The 23,776-nt window shown below is 43.7% G+C and overlaps 2 protein-coding genes across 2 annotated transcripts in view; both read right to left on the reverse strand.

Moving 5' to 3' along the window:
• The window catches only part of LOC119658838, a 143,388-nt gene that overhangs the window by 83,577 nt on the left and 36,035 nt on the right, over nt 1-23,776 (reverse strand). The gene's annotated exons all lie outside the window — the stretch shown is intronic.
• LOC119658990 (trypsin-1-like) lies at nt 18,038-18,961 on the reverse strand. Its single transcript, XM_038066870.1, has one exon. It carries the CDS (start codon nt 18,959-18,961, stop codon nt 18,188-18,190), a length of 774 nt encoding a protein of 257 aa, XP_037922798.1. The 3' UTR covers nt 18,038-18,187.

Raw genomic sequence — 23,776 nt, forward strand, 5'->3', positions numbered from 1 at the left:
TCGGTTCCCAGAACCTATCGCTGGGATTGCTTGTTCAAGCCACTTTAAGGCAGCATGGTCAGTACACTCCAAATGGAGGAAACCATCGCGAAAATCTTGATTATTAAACCTTGGCTTCCGTCCAGGCTCCAACATTTTTTTCCACAAGCAATTCCGCAGAATGGTGAGATGTCTTTCCGACATTTTACCATCCTCAGAGGAAACTCCCACGGCAGCGGTCAGCAATGGGGATGTCAATTGCACATGCGCCCTTTTCTTTTCCACCTTCGTGTTAGTTTTTCTATGGGAGGGACCAGCTTCATTGAGATCTCTCTCGCTGATTTGACCACCTCCTAACATACCAGTGCTAACTCCCACGGAAACCGAGGAAGTAAGCCCTAGTGCCGAGAACTTCAAAGCATGGTCCATCACTGAAGTGTTGGTCTGATGCTTTTTCCGTTCATTGCCGCTGATCGAGGAAGTTACTACGTCCAGTGGGAGCCTTACCGGGGTTACCGACTTGTCTCCACTGTCTATTGAAGGTCCTGCTTCCTTGTGTCCGATTTCTCTGAATGTTGCCGCGCCTGGTGGCGCAGCAACGTCCATGTCCTCATTCCCAAGGTGCATCGCCTTCTTTCGCAGGGCCTTCCTCTGCCGACGCCTAGAAGCTTTCCCAGGTTCACGGTGTCCGGTTTGCGTGGATCCATTTTCACATACCGGTATTAGACCAATAGCGTCAATTTCACCAGCTTCCCGTTCTTCTGCTTTTCCTGGTAGAGTTGGAGGAAAAGGTTCTGACTGGCTGAATTTGGCCTGTAGTCCCTCCTCCTTAATGGCTAAAGCTTCCTTCCGCCGAGCTTTTTTCTTCCGATTTTTGGAAGTTTTCGACGATAGTGTCGTTGACGGGACAGCCGTAGTCGGGTTTCCAATCTCGCCCATTATGGGAGACTCTGTACTCTTCTTTCTGGCTGACCGCTCTGTAGTTACTAATTGCAGACTTTCCATTGAAATGGAAAGCAAGTATTTCATATATTTGTCTGTAAGGGAACATGAATTTGGTGAGGCCTCCAAAATCCGTGCCTCGGCCGCGATTTGATTGTTCAAAGTCGCGAGTGGATTCAAAGTCGGTGACTTCTTACCACTTGGAGAATCAATATCCTTAGTTTCCATATTCATGTGTTGGACACTCTTAGTGTAGTAGTGAACTACTACAGGCTACCCCACCACGACAAGGTGGTGTCCGAGGGGAGGAACTGCATCTTCGGGCCAAATCTGTGCTTTCACCAAATAAACTTAACTTGACAACCTCCAAATTTGAAGTGATACCACAATTTTACACATATCCCATACTTGAGTTGCAAGAAAAATTATCAAAACTAGCAAAGGATGTTGACCGATTTGACTGATGCAAACAATGTGACAAAAAAAGTCGCATTGTTCGGAAATATAAAACTTGCCCCAAATAAACACTGTGCGATGCAAAAGAGGCCGAGATATCAGACATACTTCTGGAAACGCAAGTGTTCTGAATTTAAAGGACGTTCACTGTGATGAGAAAACGAAGTTAATTTAAATCAACCTCAATCGGTGAATAGTCACCTAAAACCTCCTCTTGTCAATCACCTACGAATCGGAGGAACAAGAGGTTATGATAACGAGAAAGGAAGAAGCCATGACAATAATGTATTCCATACGGAAATGTATGAGACCGCCTGCAACTGACTCCGAGCTCCTTTGCGTTGTTAGGCATCATATTAGCTCACGATGGTCAAGTTAATACATACGCGAAAATAGGTCAATTCGAATCTCTGGGGACGATGGTATGTCTAGTTACTTGCGCAGTGAACTGCAAGATGGACTGATGAGGAATATAGCTTCCTAAGAGCCAACCTATTACTTTTTGAGAATGAATGTGATTACACCCAAAAAGCCAAGCCATGGTCAACGTTGATCTACTGCGAAGATCGCAACCAATAAAGGCCACTGCTTAAAAAACAGGGACAAGCCAAAGTACGTCTGAGATCGATATACCAGACGTCAGGGAAGAGATAAGCCTTAGAGACTCAAATGCTAAATGGTAACTGCGTTATCTGGAGGAAGGTGGGAAATCAAAAGAGGCCCTGAAGAAGGTTACGAACTGACCTAAGCCTTCTACATCGGAACCAAAAAAGCGGGAAGCGGCGGAGATCAGCCCATATGAATGGAATGCTCTCAAAAAAACCTAACCCAAGACGGGAAATCCTGGATAGGTCAAGATCCCCGCGTTAGCTATGTTGGTGCGATGAAGGACATTCAACTGGCCATATTCCCGAAAACCTTTTACGAAGCAAGTATTCACTCATGAGGAGCATGATAGGCAAAGAGATGGAGTACGAAGCTCGGATTCACCGAGTTGACCTGTCAACCAGGTCATCTATACTGGTGGACTACGCGACGGAGGGCACTGCGGAATGGCTTGGGATCACAGTCCCAAATTGCCAGGCTGGAAAGAAGCAGAATTGTCGACAGGTCCTGAAGTAGAGATTGAAATGATAGGATCAAGCATTTCAAGTGATAGCAAAGGCAAGTTCCAAGGAAAATATTGGAATATGTTTGCTCAAGAGCCCTGGGTGTATAGCGAGCAGATCCGTGGTCTGCAAGGGAGAAGTACGCAAGTAATTTGGGATTCCTCTTACAAAAAACCAAGAGCAGACATCACTCCTCAATGTAATTTCAAATATACGTGTCTTTCAGAGCTCCTCGAGCCTGTCCAACTTTCACTGAAAGTCTGGGGGAAAACTCGGGAGGCACTCGTTGCGTCAGGCTGCTTACCAACAGACGACATCCAGATCCCGCCGCTAGACTGGTGAAGCTCTGTAGGAGGAAGCCACTATTATCACTGCTCGGCTGCGATGCCAACGCCCATCACGAAGTCTTAAGCCAAAACAAAGAACAAATTTGGACTCCTATACAAGGCACCTGAACAACAAATTGGTTCATCTACAAAGCGGTAATATCAGGAGTGAATTAGATTTGGGAACAATGACGGAAAACCCCAAGAGAGTCATCATTGATGCATATCAAGTCAGTTTTTCGACTAAGACAGTTGAGTCATCAAGGGATACACTCTGATGGAAAAGGAACCTAACCAGAATGAGAACAGAGATCTGAAAAGTACAAAAATGCACTGACTGCGTAGAGCAACGCGATCAGGGAAACAAAATGGAACATCAGGAAATTCTATGAAGAGATATAATAGACGACAGAAGCATCCTGGCTATACAAAGCTGTAGCCAAAGACAGGACCATATCTTCTGTCTGTCTGAACAAGGAAGATGGGACATTTTCCGAGGCTAAGGAGGACAGAGTACATTTGCTTCTCAGAATTCATTGCCCGGGGTCGTACAGCACGGCGGCAACATTCCGCCTGATACTCCAACAACGAACAGAAGGGGAACTGAAAACCAGCAAAAGAGGTATGCTCGCACGCTAGGGTAAGGTGGGCAATGGGAATCTTCAAACCACTGACATCATCTCAAATACCATAGATGGCATCTTCCCAGGTCTATTCCAGAGAGGTTTAGAAATTGTAATGACTATTATGGATTGAAGATGGTCAAAGGACCATCCGGAGTAACCGGAGCCAACCTAAAGGGAAGAGTTATTCCAAAAACCTAAAAAAATAGATAAATTGACCGTGAAGGTCCGCCCGCAAATTTTAAAGCTCCATCGAAAGGTTCCGTCGACATGTGCGTGCACGCCTCTGTGCTAGCTCGGTTCGGGAATTTGGAGAGTCCTTCGAAAACTTCGATCCCCCACGTTTTATTTTGAAAAAATTCACATATCCTTCCGGTGCGGACCCACGAAGGTTCAAAAAACCCTCCCCACATTGCGGAGCCTGGCTAGAACAGAGACGTGCATGCACGTGTCCATGGAACACTTCGATGGAGCTTCAGAATTTGCGGGCGGACCTTCACTGTCAATTTGGCCAATTGTTTAGGTATTTAGAATAGCTCTTTCCTCTAGTCTGATGTCCTGATCCGCAAGGGGGTAGGAAAAACCCTGGCCTTTTGGATGGGCAAAATGTTAGAAAGTAGGCAATTCGCCAGGAAGTCAAGTTTGTCCACAGGGTGGATTACTGTCACCGCTTATATGGAGTATGGTAGTGGATGAACTCCTAGCAGTGTGGCAGTGAATGAGTTTCTGGACTAAGAACTACTAGCACTTGATGCAGGAAGGCGAGGCTACGCATCAATCCAGTCGATTATAGACTTGCTTGACATACTATAATTAATAGGTATACTATAACTAGTAAAATTGACACAATATGACTTCCCTTAACAGAATAATACTAATGCTTGCGCTTATCGATAGCTAGTGGTCAAAGGGTAGTATAGGTCCCAGGGCGAAACGTCGATTGGTACCCACGATGGAGCATAAAACCTGGGAAATGCCTGATGAACCAACACCAACAGCTCTACTACCAAACCCTATCTCCACCTCCCCGTGGTGACCGCTGGGAGCTCTTTCTTAACGAAAAGCTGCAGACGGAGAAGGATGAAGGCGAGTCTCCCGCGCCTAAAAACGGGACAAAGTGTACCAACTGGTCCTCCAGGTTGGGGGTTGGGTAGGGCTGACAACCCTACACGGAAAACAACTTGTTACGAAGCCACAACAGGAGCCTCGGACAGGACGGATTTTAAAACGACGGACCCGGCAACGACAACGGAATAACGATTTGCGCATTTTCTCATGGAACGTGCGCTCCCTGTACAGAGATGAAGCGGATGAGCAGCTAGCCGATACCCTGTTGTGGGTTGAGCTACTGAACAGCCAGAACATCGGCGAGTTGGAGGTCCCGCCAACTGAAGACGACGGACAAATACTGCCACCACCAAGTTTAGGAGAAACAGTCCGTGCAATTCATCGGCTTAAAAAATCATAAGTCGCCAGGAGCCGATGGAATTACAGCCGAATTGGTTAAATATGGAGGCGACCAGTTACACCAAGTGGTTCATCAACTTGTGCTCAAGGTATGGGACAGCGAATCAATGCCTGACGATTGGCAACGAGGCATTATCTGTCTCGTACATAAAAAGGGAGATATCACACAGCCGCCTATGATAGCGTAGCCAGGGTAAAACTGTACACGGCCATGAGAGAATTCGGTATCCCGACGAAATTAATAAGACTGACTAGGCTGACTCTGACCAATGTGCGAGGCCAGATAAAAGCAGCAGGATCACTCTCAAGACCATTCGACATCAACAACGGTCTACGACAAGGGGATGCGCTATCATGCCCCCTCTTTAACCTGGCCCTCAAGAAAGTGATCCGTGATGCTGAGGTAAATGCAAGAGGTACGATCCTCTTCAAGTCCACCCAACTACTGGCCTATGCTGACGATATCGACATCATGGGAAGAACCACCCGAGACGTACAAACTGCCTTCATCCACATCGAGCAGGCGGCAATTAGTGCGAGATCTTGGGCTGCACATAAATGAAGGCAAGACAAAATATATGGTGGCAACGTCAACACCGAAGACGAATCAACCAACAACATCAAACCGCACTGATCAAACAGGAAGAATAAGGATAGGAGAATAAAAATTTGAGACCGTTGATCATTTCTCCTATCTAGGGTCGAAAATCACAACCGATAACAACTACGATGATGAAATCCGCGCACGGTTGTTGTCAGCCAACAGAGCCTATTTCAGCTTACAAAGACTGTTCCGCTCGAAACGTCTCACCATAGGGTCAAAGCTCTTACTGTACAAGACTATGATTTTGCCAGTCCTCATGTATTCCTCGGAAACTTGGGTTCTTAGCAAGAAAAATTGCGAACTCTTAGCCGCGTTCGAGAGAAGAATCCTCCGAACGATTTTTGGCCCCCTACATGAGGATGGACAATTCCGTAGCCTACACAATGACGAAATCTATGAGCGATACCATGACCGTCGGGTTGTGGCTCAATCCGGCTCAATAGGTTACGGTGGGCGGGTCACTTAATCCGTATGGATGACGATGATCCCACCCGGAAAGTCTATAAGGGCAATATCTATGGTAGAAAAAGAAGACGAGGCAGACCCTGCCTAAGATGGAGTGATGACGTAGGTCAGGACGCCAGACAGCTTTTAGGGATATCGAATTGGTGGACCTCGGCGCAAAACCGGGATGTCTGGAGTTCCTTATTAAGGCAGGCCTAGACCGGATACCGGTTGTTGCGCCGTTGATGATGATGATTTAATAGAATCAAGGACCTGAAGGAGTACATTGTTTCCGTTCTTTTTCAATTCGGCTCTTTACTGGAACTGTAATTGTGGAAAATGACATATAAGTTTGTACTCAACTTTTCAGTTGCAGCATGTGAGGAATGCGGAGGAAGAGGAATCATTGAGCAGGACAGCAACGATGGGAACGGGCGGAAAACGATCGGTGGACCTACAGATTGATTTCAAGTATCAAGCCAAACGTTGGACGAATAGAAAACAACTAATGGTTTCAATTGCGAAGGTAGGCTGGCGATGGGCAAAAGGAGAGCTACTACTGTAGTTTCATGTAGAGGAGGATAAAAGTTGAAGGTGGTTTTCTGTGAAAAAATTCAATAAGCTGGTAGCATATGTGACAATGTCCTTTGGAGATTTCGCCTCCAAAACCTAAAGAATCATGCAAACGCTCATATGGATCTGATCGCATATTCTAGCACTTAACATACAAGTACCCCATCACATGTGCATATGCATGGTATTCCATGTTCCCACTTCACAGAAATCAGTGACATAACCCTTGACCAGTGCAAATAATCAGCAATATCTTCTGGTACAACAAGATTATTCCATTCAATTGCTCTGCAAACAGGATTGCAAAAAAAGCTGCAGTAGCTCAACTACAAATCCGAATACTTCAAAAGCAAGGAAAATCCCGTCCAAGTCTCTTACGCAACGGTCAATTCGGTTGTCCTAGTCAGTCGCACTACAGGTCAGACTATTCGTTAATAACACTAAAAATACATCACAAAAGAAAGCTGAATTCAAACGCAACCCATAATAGTTTTAAGTGTAAACAAGATACGTTTAAACAGAAACGAAACACAAGATAAATTATGGATATATACGGACATATGTAGGGTAAATCGTCTTCTTAACTCACGTGCTCGGCCCTATCTTGTGGGCCATTTGTGTGATTCGATTAAGTCGTCGGAAGTTTCTTTAAGACTGCGAGTATCTTGTTCAGAGTTAAATTGAGCTGTATTCACTTCATGTCAAAGATAATTCAATTAGAAGCAATTCAAGTCAAAACAGGTCATTTATTCAGGGGTAAATTGATGTTGCGAAATGTCGTAAGGTGACGTAGGCCGAGGATGATTTTTTGAGATGGTTTGACTGAGTTTAAATCAAGTCAGTTCTCAGACGATGCAACAAGGACTAAGCAGCTCTAAAATGGCAATAAAGAGTAGCCCAGGATTGGTTTTTTTGGTATTGGTGTTCTCAAAGTTCATTAGCTCCGAGTCCTGCACCCCTGACAGCAACCCCTCAAGAGATACTGGTATATAACCCCTCATCACAAATTAATGAATAAGAGTGGAAATACAAGGGAGCTCTTTTTTGACTTCTTCTTTTTCTTCAGCCTTTGTCCCGTTCACAAGCGGGGTCGGCTCATCGTGATCGGCTTCGCCATTTGGCTCTATCGAATGCCTGATCTGGGTGCAATCTCGAGGCTTTCAAATCCCCATCCAGCGTATCAAGCCACCGTTGCTTAGGTCTGCCTTTTGGTCGTTTACCATCGACTTCGATGTTCAGACCAATCTTGGCAAGTGAATTCTCGTTTGCACGAATTGCGTGACCATACCATCGAAGACGCCTCTCTCGCAACTTTTCCACGATCGGTGCAACCCCATAACGATGCTTTTTGACGGCCTCGTAAAAACCGCCTATTTCACTAGGCCTACCACAAGAAAGTTCTCATTAGGTAAAAACAAAGGAGAATTTCTTTGAGATGGAAATAGTGCGCGCTAGTCCAGGTAACCATAGCTACGTTTCAGTACATTCAAAAACCAACTTTTATTCACCAAACCTGTAATCTATTCTCTACTTGCGTATCACTTCAGGAAAATACTACAATTTCGGTGCCGAAAGAGAGAAGACTCCCATTAACAATCACAAAGTATCGAAACTTCTACGTGATTTTCATAGCAATGCGATCTTCTCTGATAAAACTTAACGAAAGGAACAAGAACTTAAGAAGGAATCACCAAACTGATTTGGAAACTAACAGAATTAATAGGAAACTATTCGACCACAAACTTTGGAAGTTTACAACAATTTAAATAAAGGATTATAGAGGAACTTCTTGAGATGCTACTTTTGTCAATAAATTTCTGGACATGGCTGCCATTCCAGCAAAGAATTCAAATTCTGGAAAATAAATAAATTGGCTTCTAAACAAGAGACAGAGATGATTATAATATCCATCGTACTTTATTGTATTAAAAGATGCAGAAGAGAGATTCGTCGACCGGATGACTGATAAAAAAGTTAAACATCAACTTCTTGAGCTTGTGCCCCAGGTTCAAATCCCGATTGGATCACGGATATTTGTACTCATCCCTATGTGGGCGTTTCGGAGTGAAACGAGATACGAACCAGTGGAACTACTAACGCTAGTGCATGCATGATGGAAAATTGCCTGACGGGAATGGGCAGTATCCCGAACACGCTCCGCGAATTTGTTAAACCGAAGCAAAACGTTCACCGCTATATTAAGGTAGTCCGAAACCTTAAAGACACCTGCGGAAAGACCCTAGGCGAATTAGGTTCAATAGCCCAAGCTCCTGCGGAAGGTACTTCTCCTACCGAAAGAATGGAATGAACCACTCAAAACAAGTCCAAAGTGGAAAGCTATAGAGGGCGTAAAGAAGAGAAGAGATCGAGGATACTAGCGTAAAGTTTCCAATAGCAAAACAAAGCAGAAACTCCAAAGAACCAGCAATGGAGGGAGTGTAACGTTTGGATTTTAAATCAGGTTCACAAATGAAATACCGGAAGATAGGAGCAAATGTTTGGACTACTGTGAAGCCAAAGGAACAAATAAACCAAAGGAAACCCCATCCAAGTGCGAACGTAATCGATAACAGAAGGAAGACCAAAGGAAATTTGGCGCTAAACTGCTTGGGATACAATGTCACAAGAATTAGAAGAACGCAGAAGGGAGAACTGCTTCTGGAAGACGCAGAACAGAAGAATGCTCAACTACCCAGATCCTTAGGTGAGAAGACGACGAATTACGACAAAGGTGGACGTATGGAGCTAAGTTGTGCAGACGTTACGCTTTCCAGAGGAAACTGTCGAGGCAATAGAGAACTTGCGGAAAGCATACGTTGGCAAGCAAACCGCAATTATCAGTCTGGCAACTATTTAGGCAAACACGTTTCTGGTAGCTGCCAAGTAAAGATTGAATTGGTTGTCTTTAGAATTCAGGAAAAAATATCTCCTGCTATGTGGACATAACTTGGCAAACCCTGCCTAAGACGAAGCAATGGCGTAGACCCAATTTTATTGCGAAAAATAGTGGCCACTCTGTTTGTAAAGCAAGGCAAATGCACTATTGCGAACGAAAGAGAACACCCTCCAAGAATATCCCAAGTATAACAGAGGATGGGCATACCATTGCCTGCGAAAAGGTAGAGTCGAAAGTGATACCCAGGCTGGACGAAGTGCCAAACGTGGCTTTGAAAGCGGCGTTGAAAGCGGCGATAAAAGCAAGATCAGAATGGTTCATTTCCACTTTTAATACCTATTTGGGAAAATGCTTCTTCGCACCTCAATAGAAAAGGCAGATGCTGGTGCTGGTAGCAAAGAATGGCAAATTACTTGGTCATTTATCGTTGTGTCGTCCAATTTGTTTACTGGACAATTTAGGAAAGCTGTTGAACCGCATTATATGAAACAGGCTGCTTCCAATTGCAGAGGAAGCAGAAGGCATGTCCTCGGCACTGGCCGATCAACTTAGTGGTCAATCTGGCAGAGGAAGCAAGTGGAGGTATGTATAAGGTGGCAGGGCGGTACCAAAAAAACAATCAACGGCGACAAGCTACCATTTTTGGTAGTAGACAAACATTTTGGAGGAGGCTATGTAGGCATGTAGTACATCGGTCAGACTGAACCTGTAAAAGTCAACGGTCGTAAGCTGAAAGGAGTTCCAAGATTTGTGATAGGAGTGCAAGCCTTTCATCAAATATGGCAACTCTCGCAAGGAAAGTTATAGTTGCGGTAAATGGCATGATACTGAATATTGGAGGACCCAAACCACCGAGGAGGCTGTTGCTAGCCAGAGGGTGCTCATTCATTCTGCTATACGTAGCACCAGACGAAATTACCTTCAGTTTATTTTCTGAGCGCGTTAAAAGTTGCGAGCACTTCCGAATAACGTTAGACGAAGCAGCTGGAAAGCATGCAGTTATCATAATGCCGAAGATCGGCAACGAGAGGAGAGAACGCGCACGATCAGGGTATGGCAGGAACATTGAAATAATTCTCAGAAAACGCACAGGCTGATTTCAAATATCCAGCCATGAAGATGTCCACTATCTTTAACTCAGTTTCTGACTGGGCATGGTGAATACTCCCTTCTATCCTAAATGTCTGAACAAATATTATTACTCGGAGCGCACACTCTTCACAGCTTGAACTTCTCTTGAGGAGATCCGTACAAAGAATACTAAAAGTGCAAGAAGTGTGGAACGCAGTTAGTAGCACCATAAGTTGTGTTTAGAACGAGCTCCCAAGGTTGGAGCGCTTATGAAAAGTGGAAGGGAGGAAACAATCCTTACCGTAGAAATACGCCAGTAGAGCGTTAATTTCCTGTTCATAAAGGGATTTGAAATATTGTGTTAGGTAGATGAAGATCCTTTAATCCTTCCTGAACAAATTTATTAAAACATTTAATTATCTGGAAAAGATTTTGTAGTCTTCAAACGTTTCTGACTTAGAGACATTTTTTGTTGCTTGAAAAGTTTAAAATACTATGCTTCGTTTCATCACCTCGAAGCTGCGTTTAGTCATATATAGTTTGGTAAATCGCCACCCTATTGCACTACGTAATTACCGATACCGACGACTTCGCAGCATCCGCATCATTTCGTTCATTTTGTCTGGTAACTAGCGGACGATAAGATGCATTTACTAATATGCAGCATAATTCTTTTTCACATTTAGCTCTCTTAACGACTTCATTATATTCCTGTCAATTTCCTGTTCCTCGTCCGAACATCGACTTATTTTATTATTAAATTAATCCCTTGTTTTTGTTTGCACATAGATTTCAGCATATTGTATATTACGAAATATATTACTAAAGCCTGTTGCAGACTAAAGCGAAAGTTTGTACATGTAATTGCGAAAAATGGAATGTAGCGGGACTGCTATTGTGAGAATGGCGGCTCGATGAAAGACGACTGAGCGATGCTTTAGATTCAAATTAAAAGCAGCCGCGAGTGCACCTTAAACAGGAGAGTCAATTGGGAAGTGACGGAGAATGGTCATGGTTTAATTTGATGAAGATAAATAGACAGTGCATGAATTCAAATGATACTTGAGTATGCATTATCCTCCGCGCACAGTATCATTGTAGATATGCGCAGCGATCTATTTTGCATGAATCGCAGACCATCATTGTTCTTCGTTCTACCGTTTCCTGCTATGATTGAATTTCAATGTATCCAGGAAAAAGTGTAGCACCATATGATGACTGTCCCTGATCACCTTCAGATTCTTTTGGTGCAATTCGAACACCAAACTAAAATCTCTGCGTTTGTAAATTTGCCCCTCCGAGTTCTGTTCACCCAGCATTCGAATGATGTCCCTTGCCTTCCTGCGGGGGCCAAGTATCCAGGCGACATGTTCAGCCCACAGCTAGGTATTTACAATGGCCGACCGGCCGAATTGAAAATTATGATTACCTGCTAAAGCCTTTAAACCTTGCTTGTTAAAGCTTGGCTTCGTTCCAGGCCTTAACATGTTTTGCCATAGGCACGGAGGATGGAAAATTCTCTCTCAGACTCTTTGTCATGCTTGGAGGAAACTCCCACGAGAGCGGTTAGAAATGAAGTTGCAGCTTGTACATGCGTCCTCTTCTTTCTCACCTTCGTGTTTGCATTTCTATGGGAGGGACCAGCTTCGTTGAGACCTATCTCGCTGACTTTATAAGCTCTCGGTATACCATCCCTAGTTCCCGAAGGAAATATTGACAGATGCATTGCGTAGTGCAATAAAGCGTTGCCCATGACATAAGTATGTGTTGACGTTAGGCTTCTTGCACGCATTATTCCTGATCGAAGAGTTTGCTGCGGCTAGTGTGATTCCCACCGTGATTATTAGTTTGTTTACTTGCCTTCGTTTTCTCTGAACATTACCACACTTAGTGGGTCAGCCACGTTCATATCCTCCTTCCCAGGGAGCTTCACCTTCTTCCGCAATGCCTTACTCTGCCGTCAGTTGGGAGTTTTCGCAGGTTCACGGCGTTCAGGCCGCCTGACGCTATTTTCATATACCAGCGTTAGACCAGCAGCGCCCACTTCACCACTTTCCCCCGCTCTTCCTGGTAAGGGTGAATGAGAAGGTTCTGATAGGCAGGATTCAGTCCAGCTCCAGTCCTGAAGGCTGAAGTTTCCTTCTGCTGAGCCTTCTTTCACTCAGAGTCGAAAAAAAATTGGACTATAAGGCTTACTCAAGAACATTCGACCTTCAGTCTCTGTAATGATTTCAGAGGATTAAAGATTATATTCCCAATAGAACTCCTTAAATATGAGATGTGATAACCAACCGAAATAGTTGCATTTTTCAAATTTTACTAAAAGGATTTCAGGATTAAGTTCAGAAACATATTTACTTGATTTACCAATTCAATATAAGGTTTACCAGAATATGGAGATGCAATCCTTGTAATTACTCATTAAAATAGGCTCGGTATTATCCTTCGTCAAAATGTACATACCTGCAATAGAAGAGAAATCATGTAAAAATCAATTCATTCACAAAATAACGAATCTTACATATTTTACAAGGATATTCATCAAAACTCAATAAACACAATTTTGCAGGATTCAAAGAGAAATGAGATTTTTCAATTTCCTTTTCATTACATCAAACCTCCTGTATCTCCCTAACATGTGTGCCTACACAAAACTCACTTCACATAGCTGCTCCTCAACCGGCTTCATTGCCTCATTTGTGCATCAACATATCCCATGAACCTATTCACCCCAAAGGACCATTCACAACCATTTCTCCTCCTATTCGTCTTTCATTGCTTGCATATTGAATCAATTTTCAGATCCTTTTTTTTTTAATTTCTACACTGATTACTGAACATGCTTAGGATTCATTCTGACTTTAGTCCTCTTCAGGGATCACCTGCCTTCCCGCCATGCTTAGAAAGGAGCAACAAGAAATAGAGCCATACTCATGAAAGGCACCTGCCCTCCCAGCTCACATTAAAACACACATAAAAGCATAACATAATCCATTCACTCCTCATTTTCTCAACTAATGAAACATAGTTGAACAATGTGTAAGGACTTTTACAAGGTTAAGAGTGTCCCTCGAGTCACGTGGAGTGAACATGGTCACGGAACGGAAAACTTTTCAATAGCTACCTTATTTTCTATAGATTCAATGGAGCAATAGTAGGCAGCAGGGGCACATGTTCATTATGAATTTATGTAATGTAATATCGGTGGGGAGCAATAGTGGCCATCGTAGACCGGCAACATGCAATTTCCATCCACATTACCACAGCAGCTGGTGGTGATCCTTCGGCTTTGTAATTTGATTTTCAAGTCTCCTTTCAAGATGTGATGATGTAAGCTTAGCGCTTTCAAGTGTGCCCCTCTGGGTGGTTTGAGTCTCACTTGCTCGTGTGTTACAGTGTGTTACACTGGAACGCTACCACTGCAGGAGAACGACTCACTAATATGGTTTTGGAAGCACTACAAGCTAATTTCTCAAGGATGTTGAAATGAATGCGACATGCGGAGGCAACCACTGGAGCTCGTTTGTCAATGAATAACTTTCAAAGAATATTATATGCAAACACACGAAATTACACTAATTAATATGCTTCAGCTTTGTAACTTTCGAAACTTAAGAGACAAGTGGGTGTAGAGAATTTTTTGGAATCATTCTTATTTCCAGGAGCTGTAGGTAGACACATCCCCGTCTATAGTATTGACAAAAATATGTTTTTTAATTTCTATTTAACGCTTTCAAGCATTCTGAGTTCACCCATAATCTGACAAAAGCAGTCTTTCACCAATCAACAATGCTTCTTCTTACTTCCATGGTCCTAGTAAACGAGAGTCCTTTTTTCAAAGCAAATGATCAGACAGTACGATCTGCAACCCCTACCTTTACAATAGGACTTTAGAGACAGAATATACAGTCCCTAACCAAGTTTCTTTGCCTGACCTTTCCCCAACTAGCCAACATCACAGAATACTAAATTTAGAAAGCCTCAAAATCCTTTCAGGTTACAATTATAATCATCTGCGCTTCCACATGACATTTCTGGAAACCTAAGATTGGACAGATTTCAAGGGCTCATATAATCGTTAGTTTTCTAGACTTCTGATGCTTCCTCCGAAATACCAACGGCACGACCACATACTTACTCAAAAACCAGAAGTCACATCAGGTTTTATCAACAATTCAGTTATCAAAGATGGACCCATGGATAAGGTCACTTGTCAGACCAAAAAATACACTGCTTCCATTTCACGATCAAATACAGCTAACAGTTTGAATTAAAGAAACTACTACGAAAGATGGCTTAACGTGTAGGATGCGATAGATACTAACGACCAGTACGCTGCATAGTGTGACGAATGAGTTGCTTGCGCGTCAGCCTACTCTTGATTCGACTCCACTGTTGGGGGCTTACTTCAGATGCAGGAAAGGAACGGATCATTCGCAATATTAGCAACTTCTAGCATCTCCAAACTGTACACAAACTGGTCCACCAGGCAGAGGCACATGTAACTAATACTGAAAGGCAGGTGATTACACCTAAAAAGGGAGAAATTGGCACCAAGGTCTACCAGGCCTGCTACGAGATCGCACCTAACAAAGGTCACTGCTAGAAAACCAGGACGTATGAGATAAGGCGTCAAGAAGGAGACAGGCCTCAGTGGCACGGGTGCTAAATGGTTATCTGAATGAAGACCTGAAACCAGAAAAAACCCTTAAGAAGGCTCAGTCTTCAACATCAGAGCAGTGGAAAACAGCCCACAGGAAAACACAAAAAACCAAAAATACCCAAACCCAAGAAGGGGAAATCTCGGGTAGATCAGGAGTGAAGGCAGCAGTCAGGAGGCCCGCTATTAGCTATGCTACTATGGTCAAGGGTATCCCATTGATAATACTTCTGAAAACATTTCCGGAGTAAATATTCACCCGTGAGGAGCAGGAAGCTATCGAAGCCCTTGCCATGAGGCAGACGTGCAAAGGATAAGAGTGCAAAGCTCGTGTTCACCGACATACACTTTTGACCAAGTCATATACTGATGGACTCCACGACGAAGACACTGCAGAATGGCTTACGATCATAATCCCTGAATTACCAGGCTAAAAAGAAGCAGAATGGTCGACATGTGCTGGAGATGATATACGACGACATACATACGATGACAGTGAATCTTTCCTAAGCTACAGATGCTCAAAATGATATAGAGTCTTCAGAAGCAAAGTGAAAGATAAAGTCCTCATGATGGAGATAGATGATCGATCTCTGCGGGCAATTAAACGACAAAATTGTCATATCAACTATAGAGTTAGCAACATGTCTGGAGAAGCCGAGAAAAGGCATTTCGAAGCATGTATCAGGTGAGGACCCTACCGGGGTCCGCGATGGAATCTCTGAAGCAATGGCGGCTGAAAAGAAGAACAAGCAAGGAAGTAGACGTGTTGCCCAGTTAGAAGGAGAAACTGGAGGACCTAGACCTGGGTCTTCTAGGGTTCAAGATGAACAACGATTTGCAGAAAGTGGCATAATGGAAAAGGAGGGTGATAGATAAACTTCCACCAAGCAAAAATTATGTCTACAGTGATTGCAAGGGCAACATTGGTATACTATTGGCTTAAGAGCCCTGAGTGTATCCGAGCAGATCCCTGGTCTGTAAGGAGGAAGTATGCAGGTAATTTATGACTCCTCTTGCGAAAAACCAAGAGCTTACATCATTCTTAAATGTAATTTAAAATATATATGTCTTTCAGAGTTTCTGACTGGAGACCCTGTGGCTGTCTAAGTTTCACTGGAAGTCAAGGGGAGAACTGAATATTGAAGGCAACTCTGAAATAATAACAAATAATAGCCAGGAATCCGGAAAGCACAAATTGGGACACCTATGCAAGTACCTGAGGAACAACATGGCTCACCTACAAAGGGATAGTGATACCAGGAGCGAACTGGAACTTGAAACACTGAAACGGATAGAATACCTCAACAAAGTCGAATTGACGTATATCAGGCCAACTGTCCGGCTAAGCCAGTTAAGTCATCATCTTGGTGAAACACGAACCTAGTCAGAATGAGACCAGAGGTGCCATTACTATGCCCAAAAAACTGGGGTTACTTCCGACGGTTTCTAGCCATTCACTACATTTAGCATACGAATTTCCCCTTGGTCGTCGGTCATTTTTAGAATCATTTTGGTTAACACTTTTTCTTCATCAGATAGAGAGCACCAGAGCTCCTAGTTCAAATGTTGTTATCCACCCAAAAGATAACTTTGGGCAACATAGCGATCGACGCGGCTTCAAACCAACAACGAGCAGAGGGCACATTGGTTTCTGCTCCAGAGAGGTGTTCGTATTCCACCGACGATCGCCAGCTTCTCGCCGACATCGCTCGCACATTTTCACGCTGACGTAGCGATCTGACAAAGCCTCACCGCTTCAGACCAGGAATCTCGACTTCATCGGCCAGTTTGGAACTCCCTTCCAGTACAGGCCTAGCGACCAAAACGTTGTGGTAGAAGCTCTGTTCCACGCGGAGATAATCTCCATGCCAACCACATTGAGTTCGCGAGCTATTAACGAGGCGGAACAACTGCCACGCCTCAAGTTTCACCAACTCCAGTTGGGTATCCACGCCTCCTACTCAGCAATGATAGGATAAAGCCATATTTACCGGTTTCAATTTGCTGCCAGGCTTTTAACAACGTCCACCAATTGGCACACCCCTGTGGCGGACCACAGCGAAGCGTGTAGCGCTTTTGTCCTTTTGGCCAATTCTCCGCTCGCTTCGATCACATCCACGTGGATCTCATCAAACTGCCTCTTTGCCAACGTCCAAAAGCAATTCCAGTCCTGGATACAACGGCCCCCATCATTACACGGATCGTGGGAGCGAAAAACGTCCACAGAACACCTTACCAAACGCGCAAGGCTGCCTTAAAGTGTATGCCCGAGATTCCATGGCTCTGAGTGCCTCCAGCAGTTCTCCTTCACTTTCAAAGAGGATCTGCAAGTCTCTCCGGCTGAAGAGTAAACCAGCGATCATCTCCAAAGACTTCGTTACCGATTTGCGCAGCCCCTTTAGAACTATTCACTCGGTGCCAATCTCTAGGCATCCAGACTAGCATGCTTGCATCTTCACAGATTTGGCCACTTGCGAATACGTTTTCCGTCGCATCAAGACGCCGCTAGAGCAGCCCGCACCGGTCCGCGTCATGAAATAAAAAGGTTTAACGTCCGCACGGTCGTCGTAGGCGTTAACGCAATCGTAAAGACCCTGAAAGACCACCTTAAATCTGCTTATGTCGAGCAGGCAAACGTCCAATTGCCGCAGATTCCAGCACATCAGCCGCCGCAGCAACATTGTTTATTAATGTGCAGCCTTCAACACGATCACAACATCGCGGCCCCACACGCATTTTCCCTTCGTTATTGGGGAAGGAATAGTTGCGGCGCCCCCGACGCTCCCGCCAGTTCAACGGTCTCGGTGAAACCAAGCGTTCGTCCCGCGCGTATCATTAGTTAGTCAGTTTCCATCTTTACAACTTTGCAAAAAATAAAAGCAACAACAGCAAATTTACTATATTTAAACTGATGACATTCAGTTTTAAAGAAATCTCAGAAGCAACTGGAACTGATCTTTGGAAATTATATAAAATTATTTAAACCCTTGTCATGGACAATCGTGACCTTTGCTTTCCCTATTCCACTTACTCCTCAAGGAAATGTTTCAACCGTTGAATTAATCCAGTTTGCAAAATAAGGAATTTTTATAAAACGTGTAGCAAATCCATTATCACATTCAATCCATGAATTAAACGATGCAATTCCAAGCAATTTCTGAACTGGTTCACTCCCATTTTCAGGCTCCACTTCAATCACTAGTGGATCTCCACTCGAAGGGCACGCATCGGGGCATGCGTCAAAGGCAAAGCAACAAAAAGTGTCATCGTGAACTCCATTAATTGAGTTGCACTCCCTTGACGGTATGGCAATCAGCTGCCAAGTTTTTAACATTTGCGAATGTTCAGATCTCCCAAACATCTTTACCCAACTAGAAATTGTGGTCCCTTGATGTTCAAAGGTAATTTCATCGTCCTGAGCTATCTCGATAGGATGTATCTTTGTAGAATTCGGGTAGTGATAAGTTAGAATCAGGATGGCGATGCTCTCAGTGGTGTACCAGTCAACTCCAGGATGAAAGATGACCTTTTTAACTGGGTACTTGTTTGGTCTAGCTTTGCGATCCGCCGAACCAGCGTGAACAGCCAAGATTCCTGCAGGCCTGTTTTCTACACAGAAAGCGGACGTAATTACGGCGTTCCTTCTATGGAGGGCTCCGCTGCAGAGGTATACAGGTATATCGTATGATGTTTCGTATATCGACACATGGTGTGGGAAATCCTCGATTTTGGCAGTCAGTATAGGTTTAAATTTGTCCGAGGAATATGCACAATTAATTAGGACCAACAATAAAGGAAAGAGGAACATACTGACCTCAACTAAAAACACTGATTATAAATAACTTGGGTGCCCCTATCGCAAACGAGAAGTTAGTTCCAGTTTGGACTCATTAGCTGGTTTGATGTGAATCTATTTTTCCAATCAACGAGAATTTATTAGGCGGAAAATTAGATTTTGGTTGGTTTAAAGAAGACCAATCTCATAGAATCTACGCATTCACTTTCTTGCCTTTGAAGGTCTAGGTTGGGAGCTACGGAGAAGATTTACATGGGTCGCAACCAACTAGCATTAATTCTGCATTAAAAATGAGTTCATGCAGTTGAAATATTACAGGTGAAACCGGGTTAAACAACTACGAAGGAAACATAACGAAAACTAATCCCTGTAACTATCCAAAAAGAGCTTTTCAAAACTTTCAACGGGCACCACCCATGAATGATTCATTATTGATCCTTCCTTATTTTTCAACCGACATCAACATAGAATCTGTTTCAGGAATTGATGTGTTCTATTGGTGCAAACAGTCCTTACAGGAACGAAAAATCACTCTTAACGACATATTAATTAAGGGGTGATGTCTACTTACAGTGACAACTAAATTAGGGACGAATACGTGGACTGCCATGCGTGGCGGACTGTGACGTATGACTCATAAAAGGAAATCAAAATGGTATTGGAAGACGGAGTGGAGGTTCTTAGGAAGTGGCAAACCGATTCGTTTGACTATCGTGGCTTCTAATGCTACAACCAACTTGGAAGGAAAGGAAAGGACAATGGCTGCTAAGACCGGACAAAGCAAAACTGCAGAAAACCGCACCTAGATAACCATACTGGCTAACATAAGCTACCAAGGCACTGCTCACATTTGGACGTCACGGAAATCGGGACTGAATTTATTTGAAAAAAAGCTCGGTATGACCTACGATTGCCTTCAATACCAATAGTTATCAAGGGTAGTAGTGTAAACAGGTCACAAAGAGCCTAAAAATTTCGGAGATAGACCTAGGAAATAAACGTAAATATTCTTATTTTGATCAAGATCAGATATAGTAGTCGAAAAAGCTGGATATGGCTTTCCTTGCGAAGAAGAGGCTCAGCTTGAACGTTTAATTCGATGTCCATGAATGCCAATCCACAAGGGAGATTGCCTGGCATGGTATTTAAAATAAGGATGAGCCAGCCTGAAAGTGGGTCCGACAATCTTGGAATCTTGGCAAAAAAAAACTTAGCCGGAGTGATGAAGATGTATTCGCGCAAATATTCAATTATAAGGTGAGAGATGCACACTATAAGTTGCACCTACCTTCAACGCCACTATACTGAGACGTAAAGTAAGTTAAGGGTTCAAATAATCATAGCGGTTAAAGTTTAGTGAACAGTGAACTTTAGGTGCCAGGTTCTTTCCAGTTCAACTAGGGTTTCCTCTATCTCAAGAACCATTCACTTTATTCATTAAAAATAGGGCCAAGACAGTCTACTAAAATCTAAAGCCTAACCAAACTTCAATTTTGACGATTATGACACAAACATGTAAACAATGCTATCAATCAGCTTCTTCTATAGAAAATTCGACCTTTAACTCAGGTTTCCCACAGTTTCTTATTGAAAAGAATAAGAAACCTACCTACCTTGTGGTATTGAAAACCAGTCCTCAATGGACGAGTGAGGGCAGAAAAGAAATATCGCTTGCCAAAGCAGATTACGGAGACACTGGTTGTTGAAAAAGTAGAGGTCGCAGAAATTTGAGTTGGATCCGTAGAAGAGAGCTCCACCGATAACCACGTACAAAAGTAGAAAAGAGAAGTAACCCTCATAGAGCTTAAAAATCTGACCTCTGTCCTGAGAGCATCCTCAAACAAAAAATCTAGATTCGACCAAGCTTTGGTAGAAATATGGCGAATTTACGCTGATTATAATTCTTAGGTATGTTGTGCTTTGCGTGTGTTTTGTTTAAAAAAACGTGAACATCTGCAAACCACTTCGGTAACGCAATTCCCAAGGCAGAAGTGAGGCAGCCTATGGTGAGTTGCCTCTGACTTGGGTGAAACAGTAAGCCGTCTTCATCCCTGAACTGTTAAGCTCAAAACGAGGTGTCCGTCGCTCTTCTTGCGCGCACTTCTCTCAGGAGTTTATATCCGCACAATTGGGTGGATGACCGAAGTGCAATTTGTTTCCGATCTGAGCATTTCCCGGATTAAGTTTTGGAGGCTCACGCCGATTCCGAGGGCCTCGTTCAGGCTTCTTCTCTCCTCCCGCGCACTCAAACAGCACATGCTACGGGTCCTATGGGATCTCACGATATTTGTAACAGTTCGGGGAATCATCCACACCGATACAATGCAGATACGTTCGGTAGTAACCACCGTATCCAGTGAGAAACTGAGTGAGGTGATAGTTCACCTCACCGTATCGTCGGTCAAGCCATACCCTCACATCAGGAATAAGCTTGTATGTCCACCGCCCTTTCGAAGACGCGTCCCACCGTGGTCGCCAGAATCTCCTCTCTTGCCGCTCGCCAATGATCTGCTTCCGTTCCTGACGGACTCACCTGCCTCCGTTCATGCGGCATCGGATCTCTCTCGCTAACAGGTCAATAGGGACCATCCCCGCGATTACAAACACCGCAACATCCGAACTAATTCGGAATGTACTGCATACCCTCAGCGCAATCAGACGATAGGCATAATTTATCTTCCTCCAGTTCTGTACGTTGTCCAAAGCCTCCGTCCACACAGGCGACGCGTACAACAATATGGACTGCACCATCCCAAACTATCAGCAGCCTGCCACACTGTTTTGGCCCAGCTATGTTCCTGGCAAGGGCCATGGTGGCCTTTGCAGCTTTTTCAGAAGCGTGCGATATATGCCCTTTGAAACTCAGCCTGGCATTCAGAGTCACGCCAATATATTTGACGGTCGGCTTTGAGACGGTCACATCAGCTTCCAACTCGTAAACTGATCGTATTTCTTTTCCGGCATAATGTAATGAGGATTGTCGTCTTTTCGTTCGCCAGGCTCAGTCCGGCCCTCCTAAGCCAGGACCTTACAGCCATGACCGTCTCGGTGGCGTAAACCTCCACATCCTCTGGAAGTTTTGCAAAAATCACTATGCCCAGGTCATCTGCAAAACCGACCAACTTGGCCTCCTCTGCTACGGGAAGTAAGAGCATCCGGTTATACGTAATATTCCAGAGCAGGAGGCTCAACACCGAACCTTGTGGTACCCCCGCTGTGATGATATATTCATTAGCCCCGTCGTCCGTCTCGGGCCAGAGAGCTCTGTCCGACAGGTAACTCTCGATTAACTTAGCCAAGTAACCACGTGCATTAATGCTGGCCAATGACTCCTTAATGCGGACTCAATCGGCGGAGTTGACTGCATTTTTTACATCCACCGTCACCATGGCACAGTACTTGCCAGAAAGCATTGCTTCTCGAGCGAAGTTCACCACTCTTCCCAACAGTAAAGCGAGCTTTCCGGAAACCATGTTGTTCATCCGCAAGACCATTCTCATCTTCCACGATTGGGAGCAATCTATTGTAGATGATGCGCTCGAACATCTTCCCCATGGTGTCCAACAAACAGATAGTTCGATAGGATGCTGGGTCAGTTAACTGCGTGCAGTCTGCAGGAGTATAGCCCTAAAGATTGATTGAATAATACTAATAACATTTTAGGAAGATTACGATGAACTTGCAACTTGTCTTTCTTCTGGACAACATATTTCCCGTACAGAAAGAACCTTTTTAGAAATAGATATTTTTGCAGCAAGCCTAACGTTGATCTGAATCCTAACACTTCCAGGAACTCAGAAAATTATCCCCGGTGTTGACGAGCAGAAATATCTTTTTCGCTTTTCTTTCTTCTTTAAGGCAGGCCTAGACCGGATACCGATTATTGCGCCGTTGATGATGATGATGATTGTATTCCTTATTTTGGTGCTCAAATTTGATAGCATTATGGGATGATCTCACACAATTGCAAAAGGCTAAGGATCTCGATTTCATCGTGATTGATGTCTTGGATTTTCAAAACGAAGGGACATTGGAGCACGTCGTTCAAGCACTGCCATCTGATATGGGATCTGTTGGGATCACATATGTGGAGATTATTAGCGCTGGCTTTACCAGTTTACGGTTTCCCTTCATTTTATGCGAGGGATTTGTTTGCATGGTAGGTGCGGATACTCTCTTGTATATGTGTGGATTCCATATTGCTTTCATCTATTAATTTCTTCCTTCATGTAAGCACTTACCAATTACAAAAGAAACATGCTACAGAGAACAAGAGACAAAATCTCTCGAAGGTATCCTCCCCACCCCACTTAAAGAAGAAAACACCCAGCAAAAGTCTTCACATTTCTAGCGCCCGACTATCGATTTGCTAATAATTTCCTTCTAATGCGATGAAGGCAGTCCCATTTGAGCCCTTCTCAGTTTTTTTCTACCACGCGGTGTACTGGAAATATTCTACAATGTCCTTAACTTCCCAACCCCCGTCGAAACTTTTCATAGAGACTTACTTCTCTTGCTTTTCGTAGACTTACTTCTGAGGAATCATCAAACCCCACTGACGAGTTCATTGGCCCTGTTCTCGAAGCGAAAGAATTCCTGCTAAGGAATTGGAGTAGGAACTCCATTGTGACATTTTTTTTTTTCAAATATTAGTTCAGTTTCAAATATGAAGTCATCATACAGAGGCAACGACCCGGAATGGAAGCCGACATGATTCCCAAGTACAATAGAAATGAGAGTTTTCCGCGAACAATTACAGCCATCTCAGTAAATGTGGATAATTTTAAAATTCAAAGAAAATTATTTGATTTAGAGTATCATCAGCGA

This window comes from Hermetia illucens, chromosome 6, assembly GCF_905115235.1.
Source record: "Hermetia illucens chromosome 6, iHerIll2.2.curated.20191125, whole genome shotgun sequence".
NCBI lineage: Eukaryota > Metazoa > Arthropoda > Insecta > Diptera > Stratiomyidae > Hermetia > Hermetia illucens.